The sequence below is a fragment of the Oryctolagus cuniculus genome, chromosome 6 (genome assembly GCF_051225735.1).
Source record: "Oryctolagus cuniculus isolate XC-2025 breed Fujian yellow rabbit chromosome 6, ASM5122573v1, whole genome shotgun sequence".
NCBI classification, from domain to species: domain Eukaryota; kingdom Metazoa; phylum Chordata; class Mammalia; order Lagomorpha; family Leporidae; genus Oryctolagus; species Oryctolagus cuniculus.
The window spans coordinates 19726455-19754310 of record NC_142872.1 but is presented as its reverse complement, the minus strand read 5'-3'; the positions used below and the strand labels follow the sequence as shown (position 1 = coordinate 19754310).

The 27856-nt window shown below is 45.0% G+C and overlaps 1 protein-coding gene and 1 long non-coding RNA gene across 8 annotated transcripts in view; one reads left to right on the top strand and one right to left on the bottom strand.

Annotated features, from left to right (window-relative positions):
• ADAMTS19 (ADAM metallopeptidase with thrombospondin type 1 motif 19) overlaps positions 1 to 2305 on the bottom strand; it is a 220139-nt gene extending 217834 nt beyond the window's left edge. The window contains exons 1-2 of one of the 5 annotated variants that reach the window (XM_051844182.3): positions 1900 to 2305; positions 738 to 1360 (exon numbers count right to left, since the gene is read on the bottom strand). In XM_051844182.3, coding sequence (XP_051700142.2) covers positions 738 to 1360; positions 1900 to 1972 — 696 coding nt within the window. In that variant the 5' untranslated portion in view covers positions 1973 to 2305. Of the gene's footprint in view, positions 1 to 737; positions 1361 to 1899 lie in introns of those variants that run through there. The other 4 variants (XM_051844184.3, XM_089335839.1, XM_089335837.1 and 1 more) reach the window with 4 other exon arrangements.
• Positions 799 to 24660, top strand: LOC138850136 (uncharacterized). Of its 3 annotated transcripts, XR_016236060.1 has the most exons (6): positions 806 to 935; positions 6508 to 6610; positions 7339 to 7560; positions 13370 to 13459; positions 23056 to 23206; positions 24331 to 24660. It is a non-coding gene; the product is annotated as an uncharacterized LOC138850136 (long non-coding RNA). The 3 variants fall into 3 exon arrangements; XR_011389709.2 differs by lacking the exons at positions 7339 to 7560; positions 13370 to 13459 and adding an exon at positions 3240 to 3382 and having other exon boundaries at positions 799 to 935; XR_016236061.1 differs by lacking the exons at positions 7339 to 7560; positions 13370 to 13459.
• The last annotated feature ends 3196 nt before the right edge of the window (positions 24661 to 27856 follow it).

Genomic DNA, 27856 nt, shown 5'->3' with positions numbered 1-27856 from the left:
TAACAAAGCGCTCCCCACGCCCATCTTGTCTATGTCCCACCACGCAGTGTAGAGAAGAGAGAGAAACTGCAGTCAAATAAAACGTGACCCTTAGGAAACTCAGTGTCCGCTCCCAGGTACTGGACCCTTTGGATCCTGACTGGATGGCACTGCCTCCTAAGTCCACAGCCCGTCCCTGGGGCGTCTACCTCTCCACGCTCCTCTTTGACAGGAACACGGAACAGGCGTCCAGTGTGGCGATGGGTGTGCGTAACGCCAGCCAGCTGCGAGGGAGCTGGACCCGACTGTAAGACAACACGCGGGGCACCTGGGGAGGGGGGGCAGGAAGGAGGTACAGCAGGGAGCAGGTTGGTGGTCTTCCAGTCTCACAGACACCACGTGGAAGCTTATTTTAGAAAACCCTGGCAAACAGAAGGAAGTTGAGCCAATGGGAAAAGAAGGCAAGGAGGCCGAATTGCATAGACTGAAATCAACACCTGACACTCTGTATGAAGGTCCTTTATCCATTCAACTAGCCTCTGGGTGCAGCGCACCACCCTGGAGATGTTCCCCGGGAGGCAAGGAGGCACGCAGTGTAGACAGCCCGGGGCGGGGGGCGGGGGTGCCATCCGGGACGCAGTGCAGAAGGAACACACAGAAAGGGGGAAGGGGTGCATGCCAAGCAGCCTGGTCTGCGGGGTGAAGAGGAGGAGCAGCAAGGGCAGGGGTGGGCAGAGCTGGGGAGGGAAGGCGCTTACCAGGCCACCTCCACAGGTGCTGAAAGAGGCCAGGGAGCCCGGGTGCCGCAGCACCGCCCCGGTGTAAAAGCAGGCGGCGTCGGGCGGCGCGGGAGGGCGCGGAGCGGCCGCTGCCCCCGTGGGGCCGGGGCCCGGGCTCGGCCGCTGTTCCACCGCGAAGCGCGGCGCCAGGAAGCGGCTGTCTCTCCGGAGCAGCAGGTACAGGTCCCGGGAGAAGGCCGGGATCCTCAGCAACACCTCGTCGCCGTCGGGCTCGGCTGGCTGGGCCGGGGCCGGGGGCGGGGCCGGGGGCGGCTGCCACGAGGCCGGGGCGCCCGCGCCGCTGGATCCCCTCGGCAGCTCCTGCGACTCGAGCTCCTCGTCCTCCTCACCCCCCTGCGGCGACGGGGGCCGGGGCCGGGCCTCAGCCCCCGCGGGCTCCTCCAGGGGCGCCGGGGCCACCGAGCGCACCTCGCGGGAGCTGCCCGCAGCCTGCGCCCGGGCGCCTCCGCCGGCCGCCGCGCCGCGCACCCAGCCCGGGTCCGCGCTGCCCCCGCTGCCGCTGGCCGCGTCCACCGGCTCCCGGCGCCAGAGTGCAGGAAACACGACCTCCCACTCCTCGCGGTCGGGGGCGAACTGCAGCCCTGCAGGCGGGGCAGACAGAGAAATGCAGGGCGTAAAGCGCCGCGGTTGCAGGAGCGCCGGCGTTCCCGGGCTCGCGGTCCGCACGGAGACGCGGCGCTCGCGCCAGTGCGACGGGCACCACCCGCCCCCGGCCCCGCAGCCCCGCGACCGGGCTGGAGGCGCGATGACATGGGGGAGGGGGCGGCCGAGGTGGGCGACCGCACTCGGTGGCGGAACAGAAAACCCCGGGGCAGAGGCTGCAGCCCAGCGCAGCGCATGCCAAAGCGCTCAGTGTGTGTCGCGGCACGCCTCCCACTTTTCCTCCAGGTGCCGTAAATGCGCCTTTGCAACGGTTACTGCTCTCGGCGGAGGAAAACTCCATTCCACAGACGGCTACCACGAGGCCGCGAGGAGCGCGCCCCGCGTCCGAGCTCGGCCCCGCAGCTGCACGCCCATCCCCGCTCCGCACGCGCCGGGCGGCACCAGCCCTGCCCACCCGTGTGTGCTCGCTCTCCTCTCGGGGAACCTGGGAAGGCAGCCAGAGCGGCCGAGAACTTACCTGAAAGGAGCCCATTCGACAGGAAGCCCAGCTGGTAGAGCAGGCAGCAGCAGCAGATGCGAGTCAGCCGCATCTCGCGGCTCCGGCCCGTGCCGCGCTCCCGCGGCCGCCGCCTCTGGCCCCGCGGGCGCAGCCGCCTCCCCGGAGCGCTGGGAGGCCGGGCGGCGAATTTGCCCGGGCCCTTTGTCTGCCGCGCGGGGCGGGGGGTGGTGGGGGGAGCCGAGGGACTCCCGGAGGCCGCCGGAGCTCGGGCGGGGACGGACGGGGGGAGGAGCGGGGAAGGCAGCGCCGCGGCCCGGAGCGCCCCGGCTCCCTGGCGAGTTAGGTGAGGAGTCCGCTCTCGGTGCTCGGCACGTTGCACGAGCCTCCGCGGCCGAGCTAGGCGAGAGGCGAGCCCCGCCGGACGGACCCGCGGTCAGGGGCGCGCAGCGTGCGCAGTGCTGCCCCGGGCCGGCCCGCCGAGCCGGGGCGCGCTGCCTGCCCCGGGCGCCGCAACTCGGTGTGCGGAGCTCCGCACACTCGCGCGGGAGGCCGCTGCGCTCAGAGGGGATGAGTGCAGGGTAGGAGAGGACACAACTGGCGCGGTGGGTGTGGAGGAGCAAGCAAAAAAAAAAAAAAAAAAAAAGCCGATCCAACAACAACAAAAAAAAGGACCAAGGGGTGCCCGCCAAGCGTGACGTTGCGGGACAAAGGTCCCAGAACACCGCACACGTGCTCACGCGCCGCGCTGGGTGGGGTGGGGACCTAAATTCCCTGGCCTCACTCCTGATTGGCCGCGCGGCAAGTCGCTATTTGCATCTGCACCTCCTGCGGCTGCCGGCGGAGGTGCGTGCAGGTAGCCGGGCCTCGGCGGGCTACTCCTCGGGTTCGAGTCTGTCCGGGGCGCAGACAGCCCTGGAAGCAAAACTTGATACAGATGCGAGCACGGCGCTGTCGCCGGCTTTACCGGAGGCCTTTGTTGTGTCCGCCGGGCCTTGTCAGGGGGGCGTTTTCCATGTCTGGGGATCAGGTAATTCATCTTGGGTGGGCTTCGAGGGCTCCCAGGACAACACGAGGCGCCCCGACAGGGCAGCGCCTCCGGTCCCACCTAGCTTTCCGGTTGTGTGTGTGTCCCCTTCTCCCTCCTTCTCTCCCACCCTCTCTCCCTTCCTCCCACTCCTGCCAGTGGAGAATAAACTTAGAGAGCTCAGTATCACATCCTGTTTTCCTAAGACCCCAGACCAGGTGAGACAATTTGGCCTTTTGTCCGTGACAAAGGGATATCGCTACTTCTGCGCTCTTTGGGGGCAACCCAACCACAAATATTCTACTACCTTTATGGCACCTTCTCTCCCTTCCAGACTTCCCCCTCAGCCACATGAAGCCATCGCATCAAGATGTCTGATCTAATCTGTCCCGCCATTGGCATCTTCGGGCTGAGGCCAGATACCTAGAAATGAGAATTAATGCAAAATCAGCTTTAAAAAAAAATCCAAGCCCTGAGGTTGGTTCCTGCACATTCTTTGTTGTTTTACCTTCTGATGCCCGTGTCAAAGGTGACCACTATGCCTTTAAGGGAGGCAGACTATCTTATTTCAAAGGCAAGCCATTGTTTGAATAAGCCTGCTCCTAGAATACTTTCTTTGACTTTTCTGGAGTTGAGAAGCAAACACGAAGACCCTCTAGGTGAGTTTCCCCAGAGTGTTGTGTCTGCAAGCCTGTCTTGTAAAAGTCTTGAAAACTGGAGTAACTAGGGTACAAGTTTCAGATACTCAAAAAATACCTGGGTTTCCCAGGACCTTGCTTGCAAGCACTCAATTATATGGACTTAAAACTAGGCAAAAGCTCGGAGGTAGTTAATTTTGAAGAAGGACATCAGGCTCTTAAGATTAAAAGTTCCTTTCCGTGAAACAGCTCAGTAGGATATTGGTCTTAAATGTTTTTCACATCTGTTTTTAGCAATACTGACGACAACAACAACAAAAAATTATGGCAGGGATGCTTAATGTATGTATTCATTGAAATCCATTTGTGATTTTTTAAAACTAAGCCAGACAATTAAGTTTAAATATGCTTAAAAAACGCAAGTGGCCAAAATAAGTTCCCATCCTTGCTTCCCCCCCCCCCCCCCGATGATGCACAAATCCCTCCAATCCCTCACAGTACAAGTTAATAATAACTGTTACAGAGAAGTCTGCCGAGTTCCCGGCCGGCTCTGCTCTTTCTTCCACTTGAAGCACTGTTGTAATTTATTGGGACTTTTTCAAAGGCTTCCTCAGCCTTTTGGGTTGGAATAATTTGTATACTTGTTTCTCCTACAAGACAGTCAATTTTTTGAAGAGTAGGAATGATTTCTCTCATGTCTCTTTTTTACATCACCCTGCCTAATTCAATGATTTACTTTGTCTCAGTGTGGAAATTCTCAGAAAGTTCTCCAAGACACCCTAGAAGGTGATGGAAATTGATTCCTTCGTGGCATTGTCCAATTCCAATTGCTTAATCCAGGGTTACAACACTTGCTCTGCTGGTGACCAACCACTATCAGCATGATTTATCTGCTTCCAGGGAGAGCAAGCCTATTAGAGAAATGGCATGTGGGAAATGTTTGTGCTCAAGCTAGGGTAGGCTTGGATGTGCAAATCAGAGCATCAGTTTAACTGGATGTGAGTATGTATGTACATGAAAGAAAGAATGCGTCTGGCTTGAAACTGAGTAAGTCATGCCTGGAGAAATGGGGGAGAAAAGGCAGGACTGGCATGTGTGTGCTTTACCCACCTTGGAGCACAGGAAAGAGCAGCTGGAGAAAATATGTTGGTTAAGACAGGTCACTTCGTATGTCACCAGATGGTAGCTAGCATCAGCTGAGCACCGCTTCCGTGATCTCAGAGCAAGGACAGACTGGGAAGAGGTGAATGACAAAGCATGGGAGTAAGTGGAAACAACTGTTCTCACGCACAAGGCGCTCACATGTTGCATTTTACAACCCAGGCTTCTCCATGTACGAAGTTAGCTTTGATGCCTTTAGCCTTTCCTTGTTCTCTTCACTCGTCAGCACTAAGCCACTCACAATCTGAAGTTAACTTTAAATCCTTTCCCCCCAGGGAAAAAAAATTTAATATCTTGAGAAAATACAAAGAACCCTTTCATGGCGTTGCATGAGGACACCAACTCCCAGTGGAACTCAGGTCTCATTCAAGATCATGATATAAGCTAGTTCTTCTGGCCAGGATGGACTAACAGGGAGTGGATTTAATGCTTACCTTAAGCAATCAGAAAATACACAAAATGTGTCCAACTGTGGTTTTCAGGCAGTGGACAGCATGCAGTGTAGGATTGCGATCTATGAGGGAGAGCAGCAAAGGCGCTGACCTCTTCCAGTTCCCCGGCTAGCTTCCCAGCTCGAGGCAGCACAGCCCTGAAAACCGGCTGAGCTGAGGTAGAGCAAGGTGGCCGAAATTTCCAGGGCAGCATTCCAGAGAGGAGGGAGTTGCCACTGGAGTGTATCTGTTAGGCAGGGCTGCCCAACAATCCCAGCAGTTCAAAACAACTAGCATTTATCATCCTATATAGTTTCTGAGGGTCGAGCATCCAGGAGAGACTAAGGTGAATGTTTCTGGGTCAAGGTCATTCACAAGATTGCAGTCAACTCTGCCAAAGCTATGGGTTCAGAGACTTAACTGGAGGCGGCAGTTCTGTTCCCAGCCTGCATGATTGTTGGCAGGAAGCTCAGAAACCTGTTAAATGGCCCTGTCCGTAGGGTTGCCTATGACGTATAATTCCTCAGAGCAAATGATCAGAGAAAGACTGCCTGTGTTCTTACAACTTGATCTAAAAAGTGGCATGCCATCACGTGTGTCATATTCTCTCCATATGAGAGTAGCCAGTAAGTCCAGGGCGCAAAGTGAGCAATATCCAAAAATTCATGAAAATATTTTGAAACCAATCACTGTCTTTCCCTGGCCCTAAATTATTTGTAATCCCTCTGCGTGTGAAACACATTCATCCTCTTCCAAGTCTCTCTAAAGAGTCATCCCGCAACAGCATCAACTCCAAGTCCAGAAACTCATTGCCTTGCTTTGAGGTATGCGGAGTGTACTCCTGTGGTCCCCTAAGTAACACTCCTTGTACTCATGGAGAGATCCCACTGTAGGCTTGTGAAGCCAAAGGAACAATCCATTTGGGTCCCACACACCCAGTATACTGTCTTAGGACAAGCATGTGACAACTGCTATTGACATTTCTGTTCAAAAAGGAGGAAAGGAGACAAAATTAGGAGTCATACAGTTGTGTTTACACAAATCTATGTATGATAAAATTTCTTAGATACACACAATGGTGATATCCAACTCAGCTCTCTGCAGTTTACTTAATACTGTTGTGCTAATCTCAGTAACCTACTTTTGATGATGTGCTATGGTTATAGAAAACCTTATCATTGATAGAAACTGAAAGACTTCCGAAATATCTGTATTATCATTTCACATTTTAGTCCAAAATTATTTCAAAACAAAATCTAAAGAAGTACTTATTTTTTGTTAAAGATGTATGTATGTACGTATGTTTGTATTTAGAAGGCAGAGTTATAGAGACACCGAGACAGAAACTTCCATCCACTGGTTCCCTTTTCAGATATCCAGGCTGAAGCCAGGAACCTGGAACTCCACTCCATCCATGTCTCCCATGTGAATGGCAGGTGCCCAAGGACTTGGACCATCTTCTGCTGCTTTCACAGGTACGTTAGCAGAGAGCTGGATAGGAAGTTGAACAGCCTGAACTTGAACTGTCACCCATAAGGATGTCAGCACTGCAGATGACAGCTTAACCTTCTGTGCCACAACACCAGCCCCAGTAAAGCTTCTTTAAGGTACTTTAGTAATATGCTGCTCATTGCCCCATGGCCAGTCCCAAACCATGCTCACAGTTCAGGTTTTTGTTACAGCAATGGCTATTTTAATATATCAAAATCTGTATAAGTTATCTATTACTGCATAATGAATTACGCCGAAGTGTAGCATCTTGAAACAACAAACATTCTGTTATCTTGTGCAGTTTTTTAGAAGTCTGGAAGAGGCTTATCTGGATAGCTCTGGTTCACAATTTCTGAAGTTCAGATTAAATTGTTGGCCAGACCTACAGACTCTAGTCACAAAAGAAAATGGCCTGAAACTTCTGGCTTTCCTTAAAGCAGGTGTCCAAGAAGAAGCTAGAGTGCACCCAAGTGGAAGGGATAGCATGTTGGTAACCCAGGGACAGAACTGGGGCATCACAACTTCTGCCATTATCAGACAGGTCGGGTTTACTAAGTGCAACTTATGGTCAAATGGGAAAGAATTAAAGGAAATCTCCTGTGTGATGGGAGGAATAACAAAGAATTTGTGGGCAAACACTTAATACTACCACAAAGAGAGAATTCTAGATGTCTGCCACAAGAACTATAAAGTACCATGTTGTGATTTGTAGATGTGTGTGAAGAAACTACCTATAGCCTTGGGGAGAAAGCAGCAAGCTCTGGGCCAAACTAGCAAGAGTGGAAGGACACCAACATACCAAGGGAAGTAGATGCTGTTCCTAAACCACCATCCGCTTAATGCTGTGGCAAGATTGACTTTATAATTAAGGTTCCTGTGTGCCCTTCCCAAAAAGGCTTAAAAATGAGTATAAAAAGGATCCATCTGTTTCCAAGTAAGTTAATTGCCTACCAGAACAAAGCCCATTGTGTTTAAAGGAAAAACAGTATTTTTAAAAACAGAAACAATGTAAAATTCTTATTCTCTGGCATCCAATTAAAAATTCCACACATGCAAAAAGCAGGAAAATGTGACCCATAGCAAAGACAAAAATGTCAATTAATGAAAACAGATCCAGACATGACAAATAGTAAGAAAAAAATTCAAGAAAAAGTTTTAAGCGGCCATTCTAGGTATGTTGTAAATAAGACAGAAGGAAACATGAGCCTGATGAGGAAATCTTCAAAAAGACTCAGTATGAAATTATAGAGATTAGAAATGCAATATTTCAGACGAAAAGCTCTTAATGATTGACAGCCAATCAGATAACAGCAAAAGAAAAGATAAGTGAACTTGAAGACACAGAAAAATAAACTACTGGCATAGAGAGACAAGGACAAGAAGGAATGACTTGAATGTTGATGAGCCATAGGAAAACAACAACATCCAACATATGAGTGATTGGAGTTCTAGAAGAGAAAAACAAAATGGGAAGAGAAAGTATTTGAAAAAATAATGGCTGAAACAATTCCAAATTTGATGAAAATTTTAATGCCTATTTGCAAGTGTAACATATCTAATAAAAATATGCCAAGGCATAGTAATCAAATTGCTTTAAAAAGCAAAAATAGAAAATCTAAAAAAATAAGCAGAAAACAAAGTTGCATTATGTGAAGAAGCCATTGATAAGAATGGTCACGTACTTCTCACTAAAACCAGGCCAAACAGAAAGACATATATTCTAGATAAAACCCCGTAGTAGCTAAATAGATAGATATCTTGTAAATATTTCTCCTAGCTTGTGGCTTGCCTTTTCATGTACTAAACAGTATGTTTTAACACACAAAATTTTTAACTTTGACAGTTCAGTTTTTTAGTTTGTCCTTTATGAATTGTCTTTTGATTTCCTATCTAAGAAATTTTTTTTTTTTTTTTTTGCTTGGGATGGCTCTTTGGTGCATGATTTAAGCCTCCATAGGGAACACCCACATCCTACTTTGGAGTGCTCTGGCTGCTGTTGCTGGCATTTGGAAAGTAAAACAGCAGATGGAAGATTCTCTCTCTCTCTCTCTCTTCCTTCCCTCCCTCCTTTCCCCTTATAAATGAAGTGAAATTAAGTGTATGAAAAATTTTTAAAGTAAAAAAAAAACATATTTTTCCTAAGCCAAGATTAGATCCTTTTCTCCTATGTTTTCTTCTACAAAGTCAATGGTTTTTACTCTTACATGTAGGTCTGCGGTTGCTTTTGAGCTAATTCTAGTAACTAGAGTAAGATAAGGCCCCAGGTTCATATCTGTATGTATGAAAATGTAATGTCAGTAACTAGGGAAATACACATCAAATACAAAGGAAACCCACAGCCAGCCAATGCTGTACCATTTAGAATGGATATAATTAAAAACATTTTCAACACCAAATGTTTGCTAGAATGTGGAGCAACTGAAACTCTTGGGCTTTAATCGAGTGAGTGAAAACTAGCGCAGCCCCTTTGGAACAGTTTGGTAGTTTCTAACATTCTTTTAAATACACATTTTTCTATTCAACTCCAGAACCGATTTCTTACATAGTTACCCTAAGAAAATAAATATGCTTAAACACAAAAGACTTGAACTTTCGTGCCAGCTAAATTCTTAATAGCCAAAAACTGCAAACAGCTCATATATGCATCCATAGTGAATAGACAAAATGGAATACATTGTGGTAGTGGAATATTATTGCAGAACAAAAGGAGAGGGACTATTAAAATATGCAACATTATGAATGAATCTCAAAAGTACTATTGTAAGTGCAAAAAGTTTCTACTAATATGAAAGTCCAGAAAAGGCAAAACTTAAAATGATAGAAAATATAGCACTGCCAGGAGCCAGGCTGGCCTGAGGCAAAAAAGCCAAGAGGTGTGAGGAACTTCCTTGGGTGCAGATATGTTCTATGCCATCATTATGCTGCTAGGTAGCCAAGTGGATTCCAATTATACAACTAACATTGGTGAAATCTGTTATAAGTACATTACCACCCAATAATTCCAATGAACAAGAGATTTAAGCTCAATGTGTGTCATTCCCAATGCTTCAGCTTTCACTACCAGGAAGTAGATGTTTGGGAAAGAGAGACCCTTCACCAGTGACCAGAGGTTAGAAAAGATCACGGTTGGCCAGCACCGAGGCTCACTAGGCTAATCCTCCGCCTGCGGCGCTGGTACCCCAAGTTCTAGTCCCGGTTGGGATGCCAGTTCTGTCCCAGTTGCTCCTCTTCCAGTTCAGCTCTCTGCTGTGGCCCGAGAGGGCAGTGGAGGATGGCCCAAGTGCTTGGGCCCTGCACCTGCATGGGAGACCAGGATAAGCACCTGGCTCCTGGCTTCTGATCAGCATAGCACGCTGGCTGTAGCGGCCATTTGGGGGGGTAAACCAACAGAAGGAAGACTTCTCTCTCCCTCTCTCTCTCTCTCTCTAACTCTGCCTGTCCAAAAAAAAAAAAAAAAAAAAAAAAAGGAAAAGATCACGGTGTCCATCCAGGTGCTCAGAACATGAGCCCTGAAAGTCACCTGTGCGTCATGTATCACTTCTGCCACCCACATCCAGTGATCAAGTCATGACTTTCTTCATCTCTGGCTCCTAAATTCCCGCGTTCTCTCTGGTGCTTCTAGCACTAAGATGATGCCGTCATCTCTCAGTGGAACCACTGTCACCCCTGAGTAGTAGCTGATCTCCTTTCTCCAGCCTGTCCACCACAATCCAGTCTTTCTCATAACCAAAGTGATCGATTAAAATGAAACACAGTGTTCTCTTGTCGAAGCATTTCAATGGCCTTGTAGTGCTCTTAGTTCAAAATTCAAACATAAAGGGCCTGTCTGATCTGGCTTCTTTTGTGCCTTCAGTTCATCCCATTCCACTCTTCCCTTTTGGACTTCTCCAAATTCTTACAACATACTGTGGTTTCCTGTCTCAGGACTACACATGCTATTCCCTTGAAACATGTGCCCTCCCATTTTTTTTTTTTTTTTTTTTTTGACAGGCAGAGTGGACAGTGAGAGAGAGACAGAAAGAAAGGTCTTCCTTTACCATTTGGTTCACCCTGCAATGGCCGCCACGGCTGGTGCACTGCGCTGATCCAATGGCAGGAGCCAGGTGCTTCTCCTGGTCTCCCATGGGGTGCAGGGCCCAAGCACTTGGGCCATCCTCCACTGCACTCCCTGGCCACAGCAGAGAGCTGGCCTGGAAGAGGGGCAACCGGGACAGAATCCGGTGCCCCAACCGGGACTAGAACCCGGAGTGCCGGCGCTGCAAGGCGGAGGATTAGCCTATTGAGCCGCGGCGCCGGCCGCCCTCCCATCTTGTACACTCGCTTTGATGGCTATTTATTCGTCACACACCATTCCTCTTTGCTTTATGAAGCACTAAACGCACCAGGCCAGGTCTCACTGCTCTATGACATAACAGTGCCTTGTGGGACTACTGATCCTTTTCCCTGATATAGTATTTACTTGTAATTTTCAGCATAGTATGTAGCATTCTCCAAACCCCGCCCACTGTCTCACAATTCTACTTCCTAGAAATGATCTGTCACTTGTACCTTCCAGATTATTTTAAAGCAAAGTATGTTGACAAATATCAGCATAATACTACATGACAAACAAATTAAAACAAAAATACGTAACTGTCCTGCTTTCTTGACTTCTAGGGGACATGTTAAATTCACCCTGCTCTGTGCCTAGGCATAGTAATTGTTCTCGGATGAAAGCTGGTCTTTCAAATCTGTGTAGTGCCAAGAGCTATTTTCTTAGAAGAAAAGAACATATCTGGGAAAGAAGAACAAGAAAGAATGTAAAAGCTTAACTTTGAGAGTTTCATTAAGTTTTTAGAGAAAGAGACAAACTTTTGCAATGACAACTTTTTTAAAATTATTCAGAAGGCACAGAAAGAGAGTGACAGAGACAGATCTTCCATCACTGGTTAACTCCCTAAATGGCCTCACTGGCTGGAGCTGGTGCAGGTTAAATTTTGACCTTGCAATTGCATTTACTCTGCGTTCCAGGTTGTGGCTTTTCCTACCCCTCTCCTGCTTCATATGATGCTGTTCATTCCATCTGTGGCCCTGCTGATCTACAGTATCTTCACACCCATCATCAGCTGTAGAGCAACAGCTTGGTTGTTGTTGTTGTTTTTTAAGATTTATTTATTTGAGAGGCAGGGTTACAGACAGACAGAGGAGCGACAGAGAGAACCTATTGGTTCACTCCCCAAACAGCCTCAACAGTCAGGACTGGGCCACGTCAAAGCCAGGAGCCAGGAGCTGCTTCCAGGTCTCCCACATGGGTGCAGATTGAACCATCTTCCAGTGCTCTCCCAGGAGCGTTAGCAGGGAGCTGTATTGGCAGTGGAGCAGCTGGGACTCAAACTGGTTCCCATATGACATGCCTGTGTCAGGAGCACCTTCTGGGCTTTGATTAGTAGGCTTGGAAATATTGATAAATGAAAGTTCTGAGAAACTTTTGTTATGAGGGGTATATTATTTTCATCACTTTATAGTATATAAATATTATGTAAAATTTTTATCTTTTTTTCTTTTTGGGAGGAAGAGGCATATGAGCCTCGTGTTTTATTTCTGAGTGCAACTACAGACATGCCATGCCCCAGGTTTGTGTAGGCTACAAATAAAACTCAGTGTGTAATTGGTACTTGCGTTGTACTTGCATAGGTAATTTAATATTCTCACAGAAGTAAAAGAAGCCAGCATTAAAACATGAAAATTAGAATCCTGACTCCTCAAAACAGTAATGTGTAAGTGGGTTATAATAATAATAAAGTTTGTCAGTTTCATTAACAACCTAATGTCATGTTTGCGACCTTGTCAAGTATCGAGTGGATCTTAGATACAGGAATTCCCTGCCACTGAAAGCTCACTGATCATGTACACAGACTGTAGGGGCTCCAGGTCTGCAACTCAGAAATGTTGATTCACAGCCAAGAGCTCCCTGTTTGTGCTTCCCTGTGGCATTCCTTTGGCCAGTGTCCCACTGAGGCCCAGTGGTCATCGCTTGCAGACTACAACCACCGAATGTTCACTAACTAACTAAGCGTTCTGCATTGTATACTTTAGTACCCTTGCCCTCAGGTAGCAGTATGCTGAATTCTAACACCAGTGGTGGTGTCAGGTCCTAGAGAGGACGTGTTAGCCTGCTAAACACTCAATGAACTTTTGTTAGATAATTAACAAATACAACCCAAGATGGCTTTGTCCCAAAGGTGAGACAATGACTAACAGGAGATTATGATGTGGGTTTTGTGTTGACCATTTATGATTGTAAGTGTTCAAATTGTGTGTGTATATGTATGTGTGTGTGAGAGAGAGAGAGAGAGATAGAGAAGGCTGGGGTCAAAAAAAAAGGGTTTCAGAATTATTATGAAACAAAAAGGCCTCCACTGGCAAAAAAATAATTTTGACAAATACTGTATTTGTTGTCTGGGAATTGGAAGTTAACCACTGGCATGAAATGAAAGCAGTGGGGTGCACATTTGCTTTGTTCAGTTTGCTTGCCCATCCTTTGAGACCTCCCGTCCTGTGTGATGGGAATCACAGTGGAGAACCATGCGAGGCTAGGCTGGGGGTAGGGATGAGGAAGCTGCTTCACTGATTTCCACTGACGTAGCCATAAACTCCAGGTCTGCATTCTCCTTGTCAGGTAGGCTGCAGACTAGTGATCTAAACTTGCTGGCAAATCTAGCACAAAAGAAGAGGTAGTTCTGTAATTTTCTGCCTTTCAACAGCGTGTCCTGTGCCTGTGGTGATGACTGTCCCAGTAACGTCTTCTGTATCTCAAGCCAGCGACCAGATCATCCCAGCTGCCCCTTCCGATGGTAGGGCCTTGACTATCATGAGAGCTTCCTGTGGTTCCTGCTTGGCTTTTAGTCTTTTTATCAACTTCTTTTTTTTTTTTTTTTTTTTTTTTTGACAGGCAGAGTGGACAGTGAGAGAGAGAGACAGAGAGAAAGAGAGAGAAAGGTCTTCCTTTGCCGTTGGTTCACCCTCCAATGGCCGCCGCGGCCAGCGCACCACGCTGATCTGATGGCAGGAGCCAGGTACTCATCCTGGTCTCCCATGGGGTGCAGAGCCCAAGCACTTGGGTCATCCTCCACTGCACTCCCGGGCCACAGCAGAGAGCTGGCCTGGAGGAGGGGCAACCAGGACAGAATCCAGCGCCCCAACCGGGACTAGAACCCAGTGTGCTGGCGCCGCAAGGTGGAGGATTAGCCTAGTGAGCCGTGGCTCCGGCCTTTATCAACTCTTTAGGTTACACAGTGAAATCCTATCTTTCACACCTTTTCAAAGGCAAATCATATTTCTTACAAGCAAGAAGCATAACTTAAAGTGGTTGTCATAAAGTAGGTTCCAGTCAAAAGGACTCCAGCAAATCCAGGAAGCTGTGCATGGTCAGGGCTGGAGGCACTAAACATTCTGTAGTTCCTCAGTGGAAATCTGTCAGTCCAGTGCACACAGCAACAAAGAGTTTTTTAAATGCTTGTTTTCTCCTGGAATGAAATATGTACTGGAAGTAGAATTTTCTGCAGTCCAGTACTTGCTGTGTGGAATTTAAGAATAGTAGGTCATGTCCTTGCTTCTCATGGCTCTACACACGGCAATGATAGGCCCAGATTCCAAAATTCTCAACTCCTGGCTTGTGAGTGAAATCCCAGGAGTTTTTATGAGTGGACTAAAAAGTCTCCAACCTCCCGTTAGTCCAGAACTTTCTTACTTTCTTGGTACCTTGTTTATGAAAAACTCCGAAGACCAGAGGATTACAGTGTTGAAGGAAACTGATCATATAAAATTTACATCCCCCACAAGGCCTGGAAGCTATTTCTTTTTCCGAGGCCTTGAGAAATATATTGGTAACAGGAGTACCATCCTGTTTTTTGGTTTTGTTTGTTTGTTTGTTTGTTTGTTTTTGACAGATAGAGTTAGTGAGAAAGAGACAGAGAGAAAGGTCTTCCTTCCATTGGTTCACACTCCAAATGGCTGCTACAGCCGGTGCTGCGTCAATCAGAAGCCAGGAGCCAGGTGCTTCCTCCTGGTCTCCCATGCAGGTGCAGGGCCCAAGTACTTGGGTACCATCCTGTTTAAAAATACGTTAGTGTCTGTTCTTTGACTGAAAATGCTGACGTGGGGTGTAGTTGAAGTGTTCTTCTACATTCTCATATGCATTTAGAGTCATGGGTGACATAATGACCTTAACCGCACAGGCAAATTGACTGTGGTTACTAACAAGATAATCTCAAGAGAATCTAAGTGATCTGAACCCAAGGGATTTAGTGGTTGCTAATATAAGATTGTTATGAGTGAAATGGTTAGGCAGTTTAGTAGATTCTATTTGATTTGAGTGTTAAAGGTATAAAAAATGCAAAAAACATTCAGTACAGAGGTTAAGGTGCTGTTTGAGATGCCTGTATCACATAAGGAGTGCCTGGGTTTGAGTCTTGGCTCCAATTCCTGCCTCCTGCTAATGGGCACACCTGGAGCAGAGGTAATGCTCAAGTGGCTTGGTCCCTGCCTCCTACATGGGAGACTCAGATAAAGATTCTGGCTCCTTGCTTCAGCCTGGCGCATCCCTGGTTATTGCAGTACTTTGGGGAATGAGGCAAAAGATGAAGAGCCCTTTCTTTCTCTCTCTCTCTCTCTCTTTCTCTCTTTTAAATACATTTTAAAAATTAATAACCCAGATTTTTAAGAAATATATCAATGAAAGAAATAAAAGTATCCTCTAGGTCCAGAGATCAGTTACAATAAGTGGTCCTGCCCAGCCCACAGCTCCTTCTGTACTGAAGTGCCTGAATTTCCCTGAGAAGACCCAGTGATAACATTGTACAGAAGTGAATCTTCCTCCTTGCCTGCGAGAAAAGAACCTGGAACCATTTGCTGAGAATACTTCGTTTGGAGGAATAAAGTATGATCAGGTCCTTTGGGCCTTATGACTGGACACGAGCTGTGCGCAAACACTAATACTTGAAGACCCAACACCCATGCCCATTTCCATGTTCATCAGGGGGTTTCTGAAAATCTTAAATGTGCATTGTTCTGAGTTGACTCATAAGAAGCCAAGTAAAGTCTTGAATCCACGTGTATTCGTAAAATGACAGTAATAAATCTAGTCTCAAATATATTGTGGCTGAAATCCAATACAAATACATTTCTTGCATTCATTAAGCTGTTATAAAAAACAATATAGAGTGAAACTTAATAGAGGTGCATTTCACTAACATGATCGGCCTAAACAATGTCCCTGAAACTTCGGGACACAGACTCTTTCCTTCTTAAGAGACCTCCGTCTTCTCCATCTATGTTGTCCCCTGCATCCATCCGTGACATGAAGCTGCTTCCACAGAGCCTTAGAGTGGCCCATGTCATGCCTGCTCACATTCTTCTGGCAAAATCTGACTACAGAATCATCTCACTCTGTGCAAGCTTGGGTAGGAGTATATCCTAACACTTTAAAAGTGAGAACAGAAGCTGGCGCCGCAGCTCAATAGGCTAATCCTCCACCTAGCGGCGCCAGCACACCAGGTTCTAGTCCCGGTCGGGGCGCCGGATTCTGTCCCGGTTGCCCCTCTTCCAGGCCAGCTCTCTGCTGTGGCCTGGGAGTGCAGTGGAGGATGGCCCAGGTGCTTGGGCCCTGCACCCCATGGGAGACCAGGAGAGGCACTTGGCTCCTGGCTTCAGATCAGCGTGGTGCGCCAGCTGCAGCACGCCAGCCATGGTGGCCATTGGAGGGTGAACCAACGGCAAAAGGAAGACCTTTCTCTCTGTCTCTCTCTCTCACTATCCACTCTGCCTGTCAAAAAAAAAAAAAAAAAAAAAAAAAGTGAGAACAGAAAGTGGATTTTGGTGAACAAGTCACAACACTGTGTTTTTATTTATTTATTTATTTTTTGACAGGCAGAGTGGACAGTGAGAGAGAGAGACAGAGAGAAAGGTCTTCCTTTTGCTGTTGGTTCACCCTCCAATGGCTGCTGTAGCTGGCACACTACGGCCGGTGCACCGCGCTGATCTGAAGCCAGGAGCCAAGTGCCTCTCCTGGTCTCCCATGGGGTGCAGGGCCCAAGCACCTGGGCCATCCTCCACTGCACTCCCGGGCCACAGCAGAGAGCTAGACTGGAAGAGGAGCAACCGGGACAGAATCCAGCGCCCCAACCGAGACTAGAACCCGGTGTGCCGGCGCCACAGGCGGAGATTAGCCTATTGAGCCACGGTGCTGGCTCAACACTGTGTTTTTCCTCCAGATTTTGAATGGGTGCAAGAACAGAGATATCGTGGAGTGGACAGATCTCCTGTGTGGATATCCCAGACTCAGAGGGTCCAGGCTCTTGCGATGAAACACCAAATGGAAACCACTAGAACTCCCCCTCCAAACCAAAACAAGGAATCAAAGCTACCCTGAGTTCCTGGGGAAACCATAGAGATCAGCAACTGTTTGCAAAGCTTGGGAGAGACAAGAGCAGGGACTTTGTTCACGTTCCTATTTAACTCCTGCGTAGATGACAGATGAGCCTTGAAGAATACAATTGCTTGTTGGAAGTTTAGTCAGTTTTGGCTGCTATTCTAGATGTTGTTCTCTCACTTGCATAAACAGATACAGTTTCCAGCAACTGATAGAAAGGCATTGATTTAGTAATATTTCCCCTTTATCTTTGTAAATGTAAAGCAATTGAAGCAATTTGTTTTTAATCTGAAATAAGTCAAAATACAGATTCTCCCTGGATTGTGCCTACTGGATTATGTCTCCATGTTTTGGTTCACAGGGACAAGAAAGATTCTAATATCTCAAGAGTTTTCATGTTTGGCTATTAGATTAATAATCACACTCAAAGAATTCAGAGAGCATCACCAGCAACACACATGCACGGAAGAGTAAGAGCCCCAACTGGCTCTGAAGGTTCTGGGAGTCCAGTGGTATCAGATATTCCAGGAGCTCATTGTCAAAGCCAGGAGATATTCTACTGTAGCTCATGGTACCACGGTAAAGCAAGCAAACAGAAAATGTTTCTTGCTTCTGATCTTGGGGGAAACCATACGTGAACAGCATGTGAGTGAGTGAATGTTTTTCAACCTGTTTACCGGCTGATCCTAATGCTGGCATGATTTGAATGCTGGTTAAATAACCAAAGTTTCTTCAACTGGGCTTGTTGTAAGGGAGGTAACTCTTTACCCTGGGTGTTTAACAGAGGGCACAAGGCAGGGTGAGTTACCTCAGCCTAGTATGGGATAATGGCAAGATACAATCCCAGAATCAAAAGGGAGATCATAAGAATATAGGAGCATTGCTATGCCCTTCTCGTCAAGTAATCTATCCTGTTTGTAAAATAGCTCTCGTGGTGGGCATTAGTGCAGCATTTAGGATGCTGCCTGGGACGGCCACATCTCATGTCTGAGTACCTGGGTTTGGGTCTCGGTCCCGCTCTAGATTCCAGCGTCCTGCTGATGTGTACCATGGTATCCAGCAGTCATAGCTCAAGCAGTTGTGTCCCTGCCACCCATGTGTGAGACCTGGACAGAGTTCCAGGCTCCTTGCTTCCATCTGCCCCTACCCCGGCTGTTACAGGTGTGTGGGGAGTGAACCAGCAGATGGAAGATATCTTTGTTTCTCCACTTTTCCGTAATGTCAATAAGATGAAAAGAAACATTTTTTTTTAAATAGTTCGTGGCTTTCTACTGGGTCACAATTGAGATTGAATACCTGCCCATGGAACAGCAGGGGACCCAGAAAACTGGGCTTCCAGCCATGAACTGAGTCAGTTCATTAGAATCTGGACACTGCGATGGCAGGAATTGGGCTGCCTTGCTTACCACTGTTTCTGTAAAGGTACCCGGTATATAGTAGTTGCTTAGTAAGTATTTTCTGATAGAAAAAAGGGAAAAGGTGGAAAGGAAGGGAGGGAAAGGAAGAGGGAGGGAGAAAGGAATCCAGTTAAGGATGTCCAGAGATAACTCTCCCACTAAACAGATCCTGTCCACCTAGGGCCACCTCGAAGCAGACCCGGAAGGTCTCATTTTTCATAAACAATTCGCTCACAGATACGAGCGTCCTCATTGCCCTAGTCCTGCTCCTCTACCTGTTGTTCCATAGGAGGTTCTCTGAGGCCAGCTAACTAAAGAGGAATAGCTTGGACTCTGGCTGGAAGGTTTCTGTGTGCGATCTGCTGCCACCAACCGATCCCAAGTGGAACGCTGCCCTGCTCCAGCTTTGTCAGGAGTCCTTAAGAGCAGGGAGTCCAGGATCAAGCACCGCACCTTTGTTTTGCTCTCCTGACCTGGCCGAGGGATGGCAGGAAGCAAGTCTGTGTACTGATAAATGAACAGGGATTAATGATTAAGGACCAAGCATAGGAACTTGCAGCAGTCCCAGAACTGCAGACATCTATGCCCCATGAATACTCATCAAAAGCTCTCTGTGAAAGAAGAGCTCGCTCCCAGGCTACATCAAACAGCCCTTTCGATATCAGCCAGCCTCTATGTCCATCACTGAGAGCACCCCCAAGGAGCACTGGAGGCACGTGTGGAAGTGATTCATAAACTCACAAACACCTGCTTCTCTCACTGAAATTATTGTGCGTCTCTGCTGCTGATATGCCAGTGGCAAAAAAAAAAAAAATTATTACAATTACAAGGGAGTATTTGGATAGTCCTTGGTTGGGGAAGCCTTTTGAAACAATACAGAAAAACTGAAATTAATAAAGAAAAACACAAGTTGAGTTTTAGAAAAATGTACATTAAACGCATGGCAGACATAGGGTTAACATCTCTAGTATAGAAAGAACTACTATAAATTAATTTTAAAAGAAAGCCAACAATCAGAAAGAAAAGTGGGTAAAGGAAGTCGAGAGTAGACAAAATATAAATGGATAATAATCCTGTGCAAAGCTACTCAACTTCATTAGGGTGAATAATGCAGATTTTTGCAAAATAGAATGTTTTGATACTTTTCAACCACCAAACTGAAGTGAGTCATACCCTTCTTCTAAGAGTATTTGTTGAGTCCTCTGTAGAATTGGACCTGGTCATCTTATACAAAATTTAAAATGACACATGCTGTTGACCCCGCAGTCCCACCTGAAGAATTCTGTGTGGGAAGCAGAAGAACTTGGCACCTGAGAGTACTGTGCAAGGGTGCTGATTGCAACATTGTTCATTGTGCTACTGCGCTAGAGGAATACGGCATAGCCACCATTATCATCAGGTGAAATAAATTAACCAATTACCTGTTACCTTACCATGGAAAATTTTCAGTTTAAAAAATGCACATTTTACTAATGATATTGAAAGATATACATTATTTACAAAATTTTAAAGATGTCATAATGTAATGTGCCTAACATTTCCTCAGAAATATGTGTATGAATATTCGTATGAGTATGCAAAAAGAAATGGCAGAATATATCACAATCTTTTGAAATATTTCAAGGGAATGTGGATGTATTTAGCATACTAGAGAAAACGCAGGGGAGAAACTTCAATAATGTCTTCTATTGTCATTTAATTTTCTATAACCTTTCAAAGGTACTAAATAATTTTAAAGGAAAAAATTTCAATTAAAAGTGCTCAATGCTTCTCTGTTTGCTTTTTTTCATTTTTACATAATTGACTCATTAATGTTTATTGAGTGAAAGTGCAAAGAGAAAATCAGTCATTCTAGAACAATTGGCTTCTAAGAGAAGACTAAATAAATACCACAAATTGTTCAGGAAAAGCTCTTATTTTTTTCCTACTATGATTTAGCTGTTAATTATTTGGGCATGTGTTTTAAACCTATGACTGATGATGCCCTTGAGGTTTTTTTTTTTTTTTTTTCCCAGCTTGGGAGGGAGACATTTGTTTTAAATTTTTACAATTTAACAAAAATACACTTGATCCATAGAAGAAATTACCCTGGCCGGAATACCTCTTACTACATTAAGGTCACATATCATATGACTATTTAAATTAGAACCAGAAACTTATGTTTCCTGTTTCTGGAAAGTCTTTCAAATGTTATCTCAGGATAAATAAACTCGTAAAATTTGAAGACAGATTACAAACTAGTGTTTCATTTCAGAAGTATACTTAGATGTGCTAAATCTTGCTTTTTTTTGTTCTAAAATGCTTTGTGATAATGTTGTTCACTTCTATGAAGATTACAATATTTTTGTCGATCTAAACAGTGATTTATATCACATTAAACTGATGATTTCCAAATGTTCAATGTGTAAGTCTACATTATATTTATAAGCTTAAGTCAAAGGTGTCTTTAAAAAATAAAAATATAAATTATATATATTTGAGGTTACTTTTTAAAACTTTTCAAAAATTTCTTGAGGAAAAGTTGGTTTAGAATAAAGTCCAGGGCTCAAATATAACACAGAGAACTTGTTAAGTAAAACAAAGACATCCAACAGCTGTGAAACAGTGGTGTATAATTAACAAGTCTCACCTCCTTTTTTTATCCAACTAAAATAGACCCCCTTCTCTGGAAAGGAGTCAGAATAATTTTAGTAACAAATATTTTTATTATGTTACAAATATTTATGGAGTGCATTTCAAATTCTCTCTGTGAAACACTCTCATGGAGGTTGAGTGATACTTACTTGAACTACATTAAAGACCTTTATTACAAGTGTAAGTTTGCTCATGAATTATTTAATGTAAACTAGCTGTGAGAAATCTAAAAAAAAATCCTTTTATAGGAGAAGTTACTTTATATAAGGTGTTTTACAGGAATAAAGAGGAGGAAATGAAGAGAAAAGGAAGAGAAATTTATGGATGGACATAAGCCCAGAGCCTCACACTATACAGTCTACTTTCTTCACATTTCTTTGGCTGCCTCCTTTCTACTATAAACCCCCAGGGCAGAGGCTGTGCCTGCTTACTGTCAGCACTCAACAAATAACAAATACTATTATTACCAACAGTACCTAGGAGTAGAATTTGTATGATTATTATTTGTTTCTATAGCACCATTCCCGGCACACTATTTGAAGAGTAATTTGAGTTTTTCTTGATCTTGTCTTGTGTGTACTATGTCGAGGAAAATGCTTAAACTGATCATTTATACTTTTCAAAACGCAACTTAATGAGAAAGCAATTTAGTAAATTGCTGGGGGCTGTTTTATGTCACACGAAGTGTTGTGTTCTCACAGAACAACTTAATTTAACAGAATTCCCTAGGAGCTTTAGCCTAAGCTTAAAGCGAAAATTTTTGTTGCCTACAGGCTTGCATATTTGTCTATGTAGAAATTTTTAGAATAAGTAGCATTCTTCATTTCAGACACAAAGCCTTTGCCTTTGTTCCCTAACCTGTCTAGTGAATACTAGGTCCTGCGTGCAGAAATTAATTCAGCTATTTGGGTTAAATTTTATGAAATTAGGTAAAAGATACATTTAGACATTGAATACATGCATATACACAGACGTACTAAAACACAGCTGAGTAAAATAACTTTCTATTGGACTTGCTTGTTTATATTAATTTATTATGCAAGCAATCCAAAAATGGTATGGGCAAAATGAAAAAAATACTTGATAGGTTAAATCAGTCTTAGCTTTCATATTGTACAAATATAAAGTTAGTTCCTATCTAAGGACAACCAAATTTCCTTTTCAGATTTGAAATATAAAATACATAGAAAGCTTCATCACTGTGTTTTCAATTTCATTGGAATTTTTTCTATAGCTGGCATCCCTCTGCTAGTTATCATCTGTTCCTGCATTTTGCCTAACTTTTCTATTGGAGCTTTTAATCTATTAATAATAGTTATGCTAAGTGGCATAGCACAGATCTCAGACGAGTATATTTTATGTTTAGAAATGAGCATACTTCCCTCCTTCTGTAGCTTCAGCATCGGGGTTTGTGTAAATCTAGCCAAAGCTTTGTTGGATTTGTCGTTTTGTTTTCTATAATCATCTTCGGCACACCAAAGCACTCATACACCCATTGCTACAGCTCATGTTGAGGTGTGGGCTAATTCCCCAGGGATAACTTTTCAATGCCTGCTGCTTAGTGAGATTCTGCCTCTTGATATTTGCCCTGTTGTGGTCCACAGCTATTTCTACTCAACATTTGAAACTTCACAGCCGAAGGCAGCGAGGAAAGACATTCTCTCCTGCATTGGATAAGTCTCAGTCTTGGCCGCCTCCTGAACTTGTGGATGCGGCCTTCAGTACTGCTCCTCAGCTCTTCTAGCTGCAGTGTGGGGCCTTGCAGCTGTTCCTGCCCTGCCTCCATGTAGAGCTTTGTATTGTGTGCAATGGTTTTTCAGTGCCTTGAGGCACTAATGCTGCTCTCATCCCTGCCCGGACAACTATGATTTTGCTCTATAAAGGAGACAGGGACTTGGGTGTGATTTGCATTTCTGATAGTGGCTATTGTTCCTCTGCCACAGCTGACATTATTAGGGAAGTTTTCTTAATGATCTTTCTCAACTTTCAGCATCAACACCTGCTAGGAGTCTGAAGGAAAAGCTGCAGCTCCCTCGAACTTTGCCTTCTGATACTGGCCCATGCTTGGTCTTTAGAAATTTCTTAGAACATGTTTGTTACATCTTATTGAGTTAGGCGGCATCTGGTGGTGTATGTTCCAGGTAAGCAAAACCTTCTTTGCTCTAAAGTTAGTAGATCTGATGCAATATTTTGCAAGATCCCATCTCTACACACCTTCAAATAGCAATGATAACTGAAGCCCTGTGTTCAAGAAAGTTAAACCCAAACACTGAATATTCAGCTATTCTGTTGAGAAAACAAACACTGATCTTTCTAGAATAAAGGTACCCAAATGTTGTAAGTCATCAGGTAGGCATTTCTCAAGGGAGGTTTTCAGGTTGGGATTCAAGGTTGGTCTATTGTCTGTTTGATCATTCGTCACCAGCCTTCTGTAGATCAGCACGCAGGAGCAAAGACCACTGAACACACAGAGCCTCCACACTTGCCACTCTGTCCACTTTCTGGGTGCCCACTGGGTCAGCTCTGGAGTAGCTGGTGAGATGATGACACCATCAACTGGCACATTTTTAATTCTTGCTTCTTCTGTGAGGGTTGTTCTTTTGTTGCCATGAATACAGGGTATTTCAAAAACTTTGAAAGATATGGAACTAAGGGATAATTTTATATTGATACAAAAGAATTGAAAATCCATGCCTGTGAGGAGTCTTTAAAAAGTCTTTAAAAAGTTCATATAAAATGTGTATCATGAAAAAAGGATGTATAGATTTCAATTTTTGGCACCATGATAGGCTTAGATTTCAATTTCATTTCTCCATGAACTTTTTGAAGTATCCTATTATCTGATGATACAAGAATATTCACACTCTGTGCCTACTATCATATGTCTGTTTATATTCTGTTCTCATATCTCCTTGGATTCTCTTTTCAGTGCTTTCTTTTCTTTTTCTGTTAACCATCAAAAGCATGTCTTACTGCTAGTATATCATTTTTCCCCCAAAGAAATCTTTCATTTAAGGAATACAAACTTCATGAATTACATAAATGCAACTTTAGGAACATAGTGATTCTTCTCACTGTACCCGCCCTCCCACCCACACTCCCACCTCTCTTCCTCCTCCCCTCTTATTCCCACTCCTATTTTTTCCTAAAATCTATTTTCAGCTAACTTGATGCACATATGATTAACTCTATGTTAAGTAAAGCATTCAACAAATAGCACGAAAAAAAAAATCTGCTAGTGTATCTTTGTATTTTCTCACTCCAGGTTCCTTTTCTTTGTGCATAGTGTAGAGATTACCTCAAGGCACTGGGCAAGTCCCAAAGCCAAGGGTATTGCAAGCTCTCCAGCCCCACCAAGAAATGCAAGTTACCTGCTTGGGAAAATCTATTGGATCATCAGAAAAACACACCCTAACTAAGAGGGGACCACTGCTACAAGTATATGCCGTAAGTTGTGGACCATGGGACAGCAGAAAGCCTTGATTGTCATGCCTGTTTTTCCTTGGCAGCATATGGCAGCAGTAGTCAGCTCCTAGCTGTGCTGCATGCTATACTGCTCTCCTGTAGCCTGTTCAATAAATCTGTGTTCACTCTATGTGAATGCTCCGGAGAATTTATTCCCATCCATGACACTGTCCTCAATAGGCTACTTCCCACACAGTGGCCTGTACGGGACTTCTCTGATCACTGGAAACCACCCTCTGACACGTGTATAATAGGCAGCAGCAGCTCATCCGGGCAAGTCCATACGTATCACTGGCCCCTGATCACCCTTAGTCCTTCCTTCATGTCTATCTCTAGTCCTCTGGGAATGGCTTACCTGTATGGAGACAATGATTGTTCTTGGCCAGGGCAGCTCTCTGCTGGAATCCAAAGGCATCCATTTGTGGACGCCCAGGACTCTTAAGGATGAGCACTACACTTCTCTCTCTCTCTCTCTCTCTTTTTTTTTTTTTTTTTTTTGACAGGCAGAGTTAGTGAGAGAGAGACAGAAAGGTTACACTTCTCTGTGTTCCATCTCCAGCCCTCACAAATGGCTCACCCATGCAGGGGCAACTGATGGTCCCTGGACAGGGTGACTCTGGTGGAATCCGAAGTGCTCTATTCACAGATGCCCAGTACGTGTTGCCCTTAGAAGTGGGGAATGCAGTCTATTACATCTTCACAAAGGGTAAAAGCCTGTTCCAATGGCTCCTTTTTGGTTGACCACTCCATTTGGAAACATTCTAGGCTAAAAGATTTGATGTTTCAAGGGTGAATACAACTTGTTTTACCCCTTTTTTTCTGGCCCTGGATTGGCTACCCAGCATCACAGACTTATCTTCTGGAGGAGGAAGTAGCACATTTCTTAAAGTCAACTTGGTCTCTTCTATCATATCTTTAAAGTAATGTCTTGTGTTCTCTGATGCCTTTGTTAAATTCTGACCACTTGGGAAAATTGAGTCTTAAAAAAGTTAAGATTGTTATCTTGGAAAAGAGCCCAGAGGCTACACTAGCTCCAGTATTTTCCATCTCCATGACATAGTCTCAGGTCACTTTGGACATGGCTGGTAGCAAACCAGAGTTCTTAGTAGACATGGAGGCAACATACTTCTTTCTCTATCCCTACCTGTCAATCCTCCATCCTCTGTTTGGTTTAGACGGCCAACCCAAGAGCAATTGCTTCTCCTCCCCTAAGAGAAAACGCCTTTACTCATGCCTTTCTTGTACTGCTACACTGCCCCAAGGGACCTTTCAAAGATCTTTTGTTCAAAGACCTCTTAGGCTTCTCTTTCCATCACAGACTCAGAGGTCAAAAAAGGACCTACGTTTTAGGAAACCCATCACGTGCCTTCCAAAGTGTAGTAAGCAATGAACCTAACTGTCTTTCCTTGTCTACTGCTGAGTTTTATCATTTTAACCATGGTTGTTTTTAAGTCATTTGTCATCTACAGTTCTGATTCTTCTCTGAAAATATTTGCCATCAGATTCATGGAAAAAAGATTCCAATCAATGCTCTTAAATACAGGTTTCTGTCTGCATTAAGGTCAACGGACTAAACAAGAATTCCCAGGGTTCTGAGAAAATTTGTAAAACAGCTAATGGAGATTAAACAAGAAGTATTTATATGAGGCTAAATGAATTAATTAAATTTGTGGATTTCTATGTCTTTCACTTAAAATATTGTTGGTTCTGTGTTTGAATGTTTTGCTGTGATTTGTATGTTTACAGCACTTTGGTACATTTTTGTTAACAGTGTTTCCCTTTGCCAGCCTACTTAATTCCTCTAAAATGTACAAGTTTTATGAGGACTCTTGGGTTTTCCTGGTAATGTGATTGTTTGTATCAATTCAGTAAGATTCTGCTCTCCTCATCACAGAATGCAGTTGGAAACACAGAAGCTAAGAATTATGCCTGGTTTCAAGGGTTTCCAGCTTTGGGGTGACTAAGTGGAGCTGTCACCTCAAAATGTTAGATAGTATGGTTTAAAAAAATCTGTGGGTGCCTGTGATTGGCTTTTCTTTTCTGGATTGTGATTGGCTTTTAACTCTGAGATTATTTTACAATGGACTCTGGGTAAAGTTAGCCTAAGAACCACTTTCTAATATTTATGTGTTGTTCAAATGTGGCTGACAGGATCACTGACGTGGACACCTGGTTGTCAGATACTCCCCTCCCAACATGGGAATAGATCAACAACCAGGTCAAATTGAGCCTGGGAGCGAGGAGCAGACGGAATGTAGCTACCGGGTGATTAATCAGTGGTGTTTTCAGAAATGTATCTTGATCACAAGGAAGGAGTGAAGATCACTGGTACCAACTCTAATTAGGTGGAGCGAAGACTTTATAAAGGAAGGGTCCTTAAGCATGATTGCCTGATCGTAATTGTCAGAAAAGATTGCCAGAACCACACTCTCATGCCCTTTTTATCTAAGGCTCCACTGCCTGCCAGATTTGTGCACTGGGAAGCCGTGGTGGACCAACAGTCTCAGGCAAGTTCAACACAATGCCCCCGTCGAGAATGAAGCAGTCACAGAAGACCCTCACCCAAATGCCAGAGGTTTGTGACTGTGAATCGATCTGGGGGAAGTGGAAGCTTGCTCCAGGGCACCAGGAACGTCCCAAAGCCAAGGGCAGTGCAAGCACAGCAGCCCTGCCCAGAAATGCAAATCGCCTACCTGGGAAAACCTGTTGGATCATGGGGAAGACACCCCTAACTAAGAAGGGACCGCTGCTACAAGTGCAGGGCTCCGATCCCAGGCAAGAGGGCAGTAGCCAGCCTCTGGCTGTCCTGCCCACTGTTTCCTTGTCGTGTGACTGAAGTAGCCAGTGTCTAGCTATGCTGCCTACCATGCTGCTGCCTTGAATGTGTTCAACAAATCTAACTCTGCTGGCTCTGTGTTGTGAATTCTTCTGTCGCCCACGACACCCATCTCAATTGGTCGCTTCCTGCAACACATAATGTGGGTGATCAGAAACATAAGCTCAAATCTCTGCCAACTGCAAGTTTTGTGTTTTTTTGAATTGCCTTCACCATGTCAGCGTGCCTGGCCTTTGCTGCGTCAGTGAGGCTGTCATGCAGCTACCATACATTCTGTACCTACACTAACTCAAACCCTGTCTGCTCTTAGGTGTCATCTGCAGAAAAGAGAGATGCTGGTTCCACTTGGTGGGTGTCACGGTGACTAGGGGTTCTTTTCCTGTAGCTGGTGGGCTAAGTCATTTGGGGATCAACCTGAGTGGATTAAGGGACCTTCAGAGAGCAAAGGCTTATCTATTCTCAGTGCAGCAGCAGGCATTGAGCCCACCTG